This window comes from Anolis carolinensis, unplaced genomic scaffold (genome assembly GCF_035594765.1).
Source record: "Anolis carolinensis isolate JA03-04 unplaced genomic scaffold, rAnoCar3.1.pri scaffold_15, whole genome shotgun sequence".
Taxonomy (NCBI): domain Eukaryota; kingdom Metazoa; phylum Chordata; class Lepidosauria; order Squamata; family Dactyloidae; genus Anolis; species Anolis carolinensis.
In genome coordinates, this window is record NW_026943826.1 from 12,131,749 (window position 1) to 12,142,769 (window position 11,021).

Genomic DNA, 11,021 nt, shown 5'->3' on the forward strand with positions numbered 1-11,021 from the left:
TATTATTGGTATATTCTGTTATTACTGTTGTTGATATTATTCTCTATTATTATTGGTATTTTTCTATTTATTGGTGTTAATATTAATATCTATTATCAATATTCTCTATTTTCTCTTCTAACTGATATTATTTTCTATTCTTATTATTATAATTGGTATTATTTTCTGTTCCGATTTTTCTTCTCTGTTATTATTGATTTTATTTTGACCACGTTTCTCTTTCATTCATTCATTCATTCCTTCTTTCTTTCTCGGCAGAGCCCTACACGGTGGGCTACAGCCAGTCCAGCCTCATCCACCTGGTCGGACCCTCGGACTGCACCATGCATGGATTCGTCCACGGAGGTAAGCCCTTCTCCATTATACATCAATCTATTTCTGTTGTAGTATTATTTATACTATATTTATACAATATATAAATATTTTATATATATTTATATTTATACAATATATACATATTATATATATATATATATATATATATATATATATATATATATATAATATTAAATATTTATATATTGTATAAATATAGTATATATATATATATACATATATACATACATATATATATATATATAGAGTTACTATATACTATCTATATATATAAATGAGTGATGGCATCACGGCGACTAACAAAACAACAAAACTACAGGCCCCCCAACCTCGAAATTTGACAACACAACCCATCATCCACGCCTCTAGGTTGATACAACAAAAAGAAAAGAAAAATAAAGTCCTAATTGGAGGGAGAGGAATAATTGCTTTTATCCATTTGCTGCCAGTTAGAAGGCTAAACTCCTCCAACTTGATCTCCTAGCAACCCAATAAAAAATAATAAAAAACACTAAAAATAATTAAAAACACTAAAAAATTAATACAATAAAATACTATAATAACAGAAAATAACTAAAAATAATACAAGAAAATAATAAAATATAATAAATAAAAAGATAACTTACAATAAAAAAATTAAAAATACAAATACCGTCAAATAAAAATTACACAACAATTTTTAACCAATACCACCACCACTTTGCCACAGCAACGCATGGCCGGGCACAGCTAGTACTTTATATTGTTACTATATACTATGTTACATATATATTATATTTTATGTTGTTGTTTTGCAGGGGTGACTATGAAGCTGATGGACGAAGTGGCCGGGATTGTGGCCGCCCGCCATTGCAAGACCAACATCGTGACGGCCTCCGTGGACGCCATCAACTTCCACGAGAAGATCAAGAAGGGTGAGCAGACCCATCAATCTGTCAATCATCTTGTCTATCATCTTATTTATCTTTCTATCATATCTATTATTCCTCTCTATCATCTCATCTATTATCTACCTATCCAACTGTGTATCATATCCCTTCTATCTATCATCTCATCTATCTATCTTTCTATCTATTTATTTATGTATCATCTCATCTATCTGTCTGTAATCAAATCATCTATCATCTATATCTGTCTATCCATCATCTATTTATCTGTCTATTTATCTATCATCTTATCTATCTATCATCTTGTCTCTCATCCTGTCTATCTTATCTATGTCAATCAATCAATCAGGCAGTCAATCATCCCACTTACCTATCTACCTTACTCTCTATTATCCATCTATCCTTGTCTATCAATCGTGTTGTCTTACCTATCTATCATCAATCTACCTATCTATCTATCATCTAGTCTATCCATCCATCATCTCGTCTATCAATCAATCATCTTGTCTTATCTATCGTCCATCTATCTATCATCTTGTTTATCTGTTTCTTTATCATCTTATCTATCCATCTGTCATCTCGTCAATCAATCAATCAAGCATGTTGTGTATCCATCAATCTATCATCTATCATCCATCTACCTATCTATCTAGCTATCTATCTATCTATCATCTTGTCTATCCATCTGTCATCTCGTCAATCAATCAATCAAGCATGTTGTGTATCCATCAATCTATCATCTATCATCCATCTACCTATCTATCTAGCTATCTATCATCTTGTCTATCCATCTGTCATCTCGTCTATCAATCAGTCAAGCATCTTGTGTATCCATCCATCAATCAATCAATCAATCCATCCATCAGTCATCTTATCTATCATCCACCTATCTATCATCTTGTTTATCTGTTTCTTTATCATCTTGTCTATCCATCTGTCATCTCATCAATCAATCAGTCAATCATGTTGTCTCTCATGTTGTTGATCCACCTATCTATCAATCATTTTGTCTTACCTGTCTATCACCCATCTACCTATCTGTCTGTCTATTATCTTGTCTATCCATCTGTCATCTCGTCTATCAATCAATCAAGCATCTTGTGTATCCATCAATCATCTTATCTATCATCTATCTATCTATCTATTATCTTGTTTACCTATTTCTTTATCATCTTGTCTATCCATCTGTCATCTCGTCTATCAATCAGTCAATCATCTTGTCTCTATCCATTGATCCATCCATCTATCAATCATCTTGTCTTATCTATCTATCATCCATCTATCTATCTATATCTATCCCAAAACAGTGGGATTTTGGGGCAGAATAATTATAATTATTATTCCGTCCTATGGAGAATCCTGAACACTGTGGGCTCGGTTTGCTTTCCTTGTGGAGGAATGCATTCCTTCCCTCCCTCCCTCCCTCTCTCTCTCCTTCCTTCATTCCCAGTGACAGATCATGGCAAGCGGAAGCCGCCGCTTCTCCTCCAAATGTCACAACCGATTATTATCAGGCGCCCAGAGAGAGAGAGGGAGACAGAGGGAGGAGGAGGGGAGCTCCTTCCTTCCTTATTTCCATAGAAAGGGGCATCCAAAGGTCATCTAGTCTGACCTGGAACCGAGAAACGCTCTGTCCAATCCCTCTCGACCAATGTCCACCCACCCCCGCCGTTTTTAGTAGTTTTATGCAGAAGGAATAAAAGGCTAGGATCGCATTGGGCTTTCCCACTGCAGCATCACACTCTTGGCTCGCATTTATGGTCCACTGTGTTGGTTCCTCTCCCCACACAGGCAGCGTGGTGACGGTGTCGGGGCGCATGACCTTCACCAGCAACAAGTCCATGGAGATCGAGGTGTTTGTGGACGTGGACCCCTTTGTGACCGACACCCAGGAGCGGTACCGGGCCGTCAGCGCCTTCTTCACCTACGTCTCCCTCAGCCCCGAAGGAAGGCCCCTGCCCGTCCCACAGCTGGTGGTGAGTGGCAGCAGTCAGAGATGACAGGCGGATAGATGAGAGAGAAAGAAAGAGGACGGAGGCATGGATGGATAGATGAGAAAGATTCATGGATGGATGGATAGATAACTAGATAGATAGATAGATAGATAGATAGATAGATAGATAGATAGATAGATAGATAATTAGATGAATAATTAGATAGATGAGAAAGATGGATGGATGGATAATTAGATGAATAATTAGATAGATGAGAAAGATGGATGGATAGATTATTAGATAGATAGATAGATAGATAGATGACGAGAAAGATAGATGGATGGATAGATAATTAGATGAATAATTAGATAGATAGATGAGAAAGATGGATGAATGGATGGATAGATAGATAGATGGATAGATAAGTAGATGAATAGATAGATGAGAAAGATGGATGGATGGATGGACAGATAGATAGATGGATAGATGGATGGATAGATAAGTAGATGAATAGATAGATAGATAGATGAGAAAGATGGATGGATGAATGGATGGATGCATAGATTATTACATAGATAGATGAGAAAGATGGATGAATGGATGGATAGATTAATAGATAGATAGATAGATAGATAGATAGATAGATAGATAGATAGCAGAGAAAGAAGAGCAGGCCTGTGAGCATAATAATAATAATAACTGGGTGCCGTGCCAAAAGATCTCAGCCGGCATTTGGAAACAATAGACATTGGCAAAATTACGATCTGCCAACTGCAAAAGGCCACCCTGCTGGGATCTGCATGCATCATCCGAAAATACATCACACAGTCCTAGACACTTGGGAAGTGTTCGACTTGTGATTTTGTGATATGAAATCTAGCATATCTATCTTGTTTGCTGTGTCATAATAATAATAATAATAATATTAATAATATTAATAATAATAATAATAATAATAATAATAATAATACATCACACAGTCCTAGACACTTGGGAAGTGTTCGACTTGTGATTTTGTGATACGAAATCCAGCATGTCTATCTTGTTTGCTGTGTCATAAAATAATAATAATAATAATAATAATAATAATAATAATAATAATAATACATCACACAGTCCTAGACACTTGGGAAGTGTTCGACTTGTGATTTTGTGATATGAAATCCAGCATATCTATCTTGTTTGCTGTGTCATAATAATAATAATAATAATAATACATCACACAGTTCTAGACACTTGGGAAGTGTTCGACTTGTGATTTTGTGATATGAAATCCAGCATATCTATCTTGTTTGCTGTGTCATAATAATAATAATAATAATAATATTAATAATAATAATAATACATCACACAGTCCTAGACACTTGGGAAGTGTTCGACTTGTGATTTTGTGATATGAAATCCAGCATATCTATCTTGTTTGCTGTGTCATAATAATAATAATAATATTAATATTAATAATAATAATAATACATCACACAGTCCTAGACACTTGGGAAGTGTTCGACTTGTGATTTTGTGATATGAAATCCAGCATATCTATCTTGTTTGCTGTGTCATAATAATAATAATAATAATAATACATCACACAGTTCTAGACACTTGGGAAGTGTTCGACTTGTGATTTTGTGATATGAAATCCAGCATATCTATCTTGTTTGCTGTGTCATAATAATAATAATAATAATAATACATCACACAGTTCTAGACACTTGGGAAGTGTTCGACTTGTGATTTTGTGATATGAAATCCAGCATATCTATCTTGTTTGCTGTGTCATAATAATAATAATAATAATAATACATCACACAGTTCTAGACACTTGGGAAGTGTTCGACTTGTGATTTTGTGATATGAAATCCAGCATATCTATCTTGTTTGCTGTGTCATAATAATAATAATAATAATAATACATCACACAGTTCTAGACACTTGGGAAGTGTTCGACTTGTGATTTTGTGATATGAAATCCAGCATATCTATCTTGTTTGCTGTGTCATAATAAAATAATAATAATAATAGGAAGTTGGGGAGTGAAGCCAAGGGAGGGAAAGAGCGATGCCTCTTTCTTGTGCCTGGAACCCGGCTGAGTTGAGGCTCTTCCGACCACACCGACAACGTTCCTTGGCTGTTTTTCGGGGGCTATTTTTAGCCTCCCTTTTGCCCAGGGAGACGGCGGCAGCAGCGAAGGAAGCGAGCGAGTGAGCAAGCAAGCGCTCCTCAATTAATCCCTTCCGCCCCAATGAGCCCTGCCCTTTTTACTTCATTTTTTTCTGCAAAGAAAGAAATGCAGTATTGCAAGAAGCAATGTGGGGCGATGCAGGAAACGATAGAGAAGAGACCCTTAAGGGTTTGGCTCTGGGTTCCAGAGAGCAGAGTTGGCTTTGTGGTGCTTGGCTGGACTAGATGCCCTCTGGGGAGCCCTCCCAAGCTCTACGGACGACAACATTGCTTGGCTTGTTGTTCCCTTTGCGAGACACCTGCCAGGCCGCCTCGGGCCAAGAACAGCAGCAGCACCACCACCACGCCTGGCTTCCCACCGAGCAGAGCATCACACGCATGCATCACGGCACCACCACCCAGGCTGCCACACGTGCTTTTCACGCTCCAGCAGAGGCTTCCCGGCCCCCAAAACACCCCTGCCTGGCTCCCATGGGGTTGGGACAGGACTACACAGCCCATGATCCACCCCTGAAGGAGGAAAATCTATATATATAAAAGAGTGATGGCATCACGGCGACGCACAAAACAACAAAACTACAGGCCCCCCAACCTCGAAATTTGACAACACAACCCATCATCCACGCCTCTAGGTTGATACAACTAAAAGAAAAGAAAAATAAAGTCCTAATTAGAGGGAGAGGAATAATAGTTTTTATCCAATTGCTGCCACTTAGAAGGCTAAGCTCTGCCCACTTGTTCTCCTAGCAACCTCCTCAGCCCAGGGGACAGGCACAGTTAGGCCTCACTTAGGCCTCTTCCACAGATTATCAGATTTGAACTGGATTATATGGCAGTGTAGACTCAAGGCCCTTCCACATCTATATAACCCATTTAGAATATTATTTTATCTGCTTTGCACTGGATTATCTTGACTCCACACTGCCATATAATCCACTTCAGTGTGCATACTAAACATAAAGACAACCATACAACAGACATTCAATACCACCACTACCTCAACAATTTCCACCAACACCACCAGACAACGCCACAGCAACGCGTGGCCGGGCACAGCTAGTCTATATATATATAAAAGGGTGATGGCATCACGGCGACACACAAAACAACAAAAGTACAGGCCCCCCAACCTCAAAATTTGACAACACAACCCATCATCCACGCCTCAAGGTTGATACAACAAAAAGAAAATAAAGTCCTCATTAGAGAGAGAGGAACAATTACTTTTATCCAATTGCTGCCAGTTAGAAGGCTAAGCTCCTCCAACTTGGTCTCCTAGCAACCCAAAAAATAATAATAAAAAACGCTAAAAAATTAATACAATAAAACACTATAATAACAGAAAATAACTAAAAATAATACAAGAAAATAATAAAATATAATAAATAAAAATATAGCTTACAATAAAATTAATAAAAAAATGGAAGTAAAACGAAGGGAAGGAAGGAGGAAAGAAGGATGGGTGGATGGAAGGAAGGAAGGAAGACAGATGGAAAGAAGGATGGAAGGAAGGAAAGAAAGGGATGGAAGGACAGGCATGAAAGAAAGGAAAGGATGGATGGATGGATGGATGAAAGGAAGGAAGGAAGACGAAGGGAAGGAAGGAGGAAAGAAGGATGGATGGATGGAAGGAAGGAAGGAAGGAAGGAAACGGATGGATGGAAGGAAGGAAGGAAGATGAAGGGATGGAAGGAAGGAAGGATGGATGGAAGATGAAGGGATGGAAGGAAGGAAGGATGGATTGAAATAATTATGGAAAGAAGGAAAGAGGAATAGATGGAAGGAAACGGATGGATGAATGGAAGGAATGAAAGATGGATGGAATGAAGTAAGAATAGAAGGAAAGAAAGAGGGATGGAAGGAAGGAGAACGGAAGGAAGGACAGACATGAGAGAAAAGAAAGGATAGGTGGATGAAAGGAAGGAAGGAAGACGAAGGGAAGGAATGAAAGGAAGGAAGATGGATTGAAGTAATAATGGAAAGAGGGATAGATGGAAGGAAGGAAAGGGATAGAAGGAAGAACAGAAGGAAGGAAAGGGAGACGAATGGAAGGAAAAGGAATGGAAGGAAGGAACGATGGATGGAAAGAAGGAAGGAGGGAAGGAAGGAAAGGGAGGGAAGGAATGGATGGATGGAAAGAAGGAAGAAAAGAGGGTTGAAAAGATGGATAGATGGAAGGAAGGAAGAATGGAAAGAAGGAATGAAAAATGGATGGAACAAAGTAAGAATGTAAGGAAGGAAAGAGGGAAGGAAGGAAGGAATGGATAGATGGAAAGAAGGAAGGAGGGAAGACAAATGGAAGGGCAAGGGCTGGAAGGAAGGATGGATGGATAAAAGGAAGGGAAGATGAATGGAAGGAATGAATGATGGATGGAAAGAAAGGAGAGGGATGGATGAAAAGAAGGAAGGGAAAGGGATGGAAAGAATGGATGGATGGAAAGAAGGAAGGAAAGAGGATTGAAAGGATGGATAGATGGAAGGAAGGAAGAATGGAAAGAAGGGAAGAGAAGGATGAATGGGCGGATAGATGGAAGGATGGAGAGAAAGAAAGAAGGATGTTTGGGAGGGAGAGGGTGGGAATAAGAAAGCGAGAAGGAAGAGCAGCACCCTGAAACTGCAGATCCTGTTGTGGCCGAAGAACAACAAAGGCTTGGGGAGGGATGTGGGCCCTTCCTCTCTTTCTTTCTCTCTTTCTCGTTCTTTCTTTTCTTGTCCGGAGCGTGAACTGCGTCCTTGGCAGCGTCCGTCCCTCCCTCGCTGGTGGTTCAAGGCCAGGAATGCGGACCGTGGTGTTTGCCTTGAGGGCTGTGGCTCTGCAAAACAAACCCTTTCGAGGTCGGGAAAGGCCATCTAGTCCGGCCCCAAAGCCCTCCCGACAGAGGCCCGTCTGACTCCGGCTTGTGTCTCCGCAGGTGGAGACGGAGGAGGAGCGCCGGCGCTTTGAGGAGGGCAAGGGCCGCTACCTGCAGTCCAAAGCCAAGCGCCAGGCCAAGATGCAGCCCCTCACCCAGCAATGACCCATCGTCCCCCACCCGGCGGGGTGTGTGTCAAGACGCCCATCGTCCACACCAATCCACACCAACAGTCCAGAATCGGTTCCCAAACCCAGAGAAGCAGCACGGATTCGGCGACGTTTCCATCCACATTCCCGGACTCCGACTCCCATCATCCTGTGTTTCGGGGGATGATGGGATATAGAGTCCAACGGGGCGGCACTCCGCCGAGAGATTATTTCTTCGTGTAATAAATACAATGAGAATCAACGCCGCTCGTTGGACTCCAACTCCCATAATTCTCAGCAAAAACGCAGGATGATGGGAGTTGTAGTCCCAACACACGTCAACAACCATGGAGGTGATGTCATCTGGACTTAAGTGGACTCCAACTCCCATTATCTCCTGCAAAAGGCAGGATGATGGGAGTTGTAGTCCCGACACACGTCAATAGCCATGAAGGCGATGTCATCTGAACTTCAGTGGACTACAACTCCCATTATCCATCACAACACAGGATGATGGGAGTTGTAGTCCCAACTATGTGCATCAATAGCCATGAAGGTGATGTTATCTGAACTTAAGTGGACTCCAACTCCCATCATTCCCAGCAAACGCGGGATGATGGGAGTTGTAGTCCCAACACAAAGTGCTATGTGCATCAATAGCCATGAAGGCGATGTCATCTGAACTTAAGTGGACTGCAACTCCCATTATCCTTTGCAAACACAGCATGATGGGAGTTGTAGTCCCAACACACGTCAATAGCCATGGAGGTGATGTCATCTGAACTTCAGTGGACTCCAACTCCCATTATCCCCTGCAAACACAGCATGATGGGAGTTGTAGTCCCAATACGAAGTGCTATGTGCATCAATAGCCATGAAGGCGATGTTATCTGAACTTCAGTGGACTCTGACTCCCATTATCCCTTGCAAACAGCATGATGGGAGTTGTAGTCCCAACTATGTACATCAATAGTCATGAAGGCGATGTCATCTGAACTTAAGTGGACTCCAACTCCCATCATTCCCAGAAAAACGTGGGATGATTGGAGTTGTAGTCCCAACACAAATATGTGCATCAGTAGCCATAAAGGCGATGTTATTTGAACTTAAGTGGACTCCAACTCCCATTATCCATCAGAACACAGGATGATGGGAGTTGTAGTCCCAACACAAATATGTACATCAATAGCCATGAAGGTGATGTTATCTGAACTTAAGTGGACTCCGACTCCCATCATTCCCAGCAAAATGCAGGATGATGGGAGTTGTAGTCCCAACTATGTACATCAATAGCCATGAAGGTGATGTTATCTGAACTTAAGTGTACTACAACTCCCATTATCAATCACAGCACAGGATGATGGGAGTTGTAGTCCCAACACAGTGCTATATACACCAATAGCCATGAAAATGCTGTTTTCTGTACTTGTCGATTCCAACTCCCATTATCCCTTGCGAACACAGGATGATGGGAGTTGTAGTCCCAACACAGTGCTATGTACACCAATAGCCATGAAAATGCTGTTTTCTGTACTTAAGTTGATTCCAACTCCCATTATCCCTTGCAAACACAGGATGATGGGAGTTGTAGTCCCAACGAAAGTACTACGTGCATCAATAGCCATGAAAATGCTGTTTTCTGGACTTAAATGGACTCCAACTCCCATTATCCCTTGCAAAATGCAGGATTATGGGAGTTGTAGTCCCTACAGAAGTGCACATCAATAGCCACGAAGATGCTGTCTTCTGTACTTAGGTGGACTACAACTCCCATCACAACACAGGATGATGGGAGTTGTAGTCCAAACAAAAGTATCGGAAGGGCATATCAATAGCCATGAAAGCGCTGTCCTGAGAACGTCAGTGGACTACAACTCCCATTATCCACCACAACACAGGATAATGGGAATTGTAGTCCAAACAAAAAGAAATGACGGAAAAATGTGCACATCAACAAGGCACTCTCTTGAACCTCCAGCCGGGACTACAACTCCCATCATCCCTTGCAACTCCCGCAGGATGATGGGAGTTGTAGTCCACAACAAAATTGCTGCAACATGGCTCTTTGCACACCTTTCGAACCATCGCCCTCCGTCCGGATGCTTCTGGACTACAACGCCCATCACCCAGCATCGTGATGCCGTATTGCGGACTGCAAGTCCCATCGTCCTTTGCATTCCATTCAGTGGCCGACGCGGCTCTCTCTGTCCGAACCGATCCTCTCGGGGAAATATTATATATATATGTATATGTATGCTTAATTTATTTAAAGGGACCTTGCGAATAAAGGCGGGCTTTGCCTTTAATTAATGTCGTCGCTGCGTTGTTTACTTTTGGAGAACGATATTTGTCAACAAGGAGACTGATGGGTGTTGTAGTGATCGGTGGGAATGCGGGTCGGACTGGATGGCCTTTGGGGGTCCCCTTTCCAGACAGGACACAATCAGGGCCAGGTAACACCTCCCAACAAAGGATGCCCCCCTCCCGAGCCAGGAAGCAGCCAGGCTTTGAAGCTGCAAGGCCATTCAATGCTAACCAAGCAGGCCAATAGATAAGAATATATACATTATATCTATCTTAGAGATTTGTGAGGTCTGTTGGAAACTATGCACGTAGGATATATTATTATTATTATTATTATATTCCTGTATTATTATTTTATTCTGGTCTCCCAAATCCTTC

The 11,021-nt window shown here is 41.1% G+C and overlaps 1 protein-coding gene across 1 annotated transcript; it reads left to right on the top strand.

Annotated features, from left to right (window-relative positions):
• Positions 1 to 200: 200 nt before the first annotated feature.
• Positions 201 to 10,653, top strand: acot7 (acyl-CoA thioesterase 7; the record flags this gene model as incomplete). The annotated part of the gene is made up of 4 exons (XM_062965689.1): positions 201 to 345; positions 1,134 to 1,250; positions 3,015 to 3,199; positions 8,251 to 10,653. Coding segments are annotated over 4 exons (552 nt in total), but the record flags the coding sequence as incomplete, so codon positions are not given.
• Between the last annotated feature and the right edge of the window lie 368 nt (positions 10,654 to 11,021).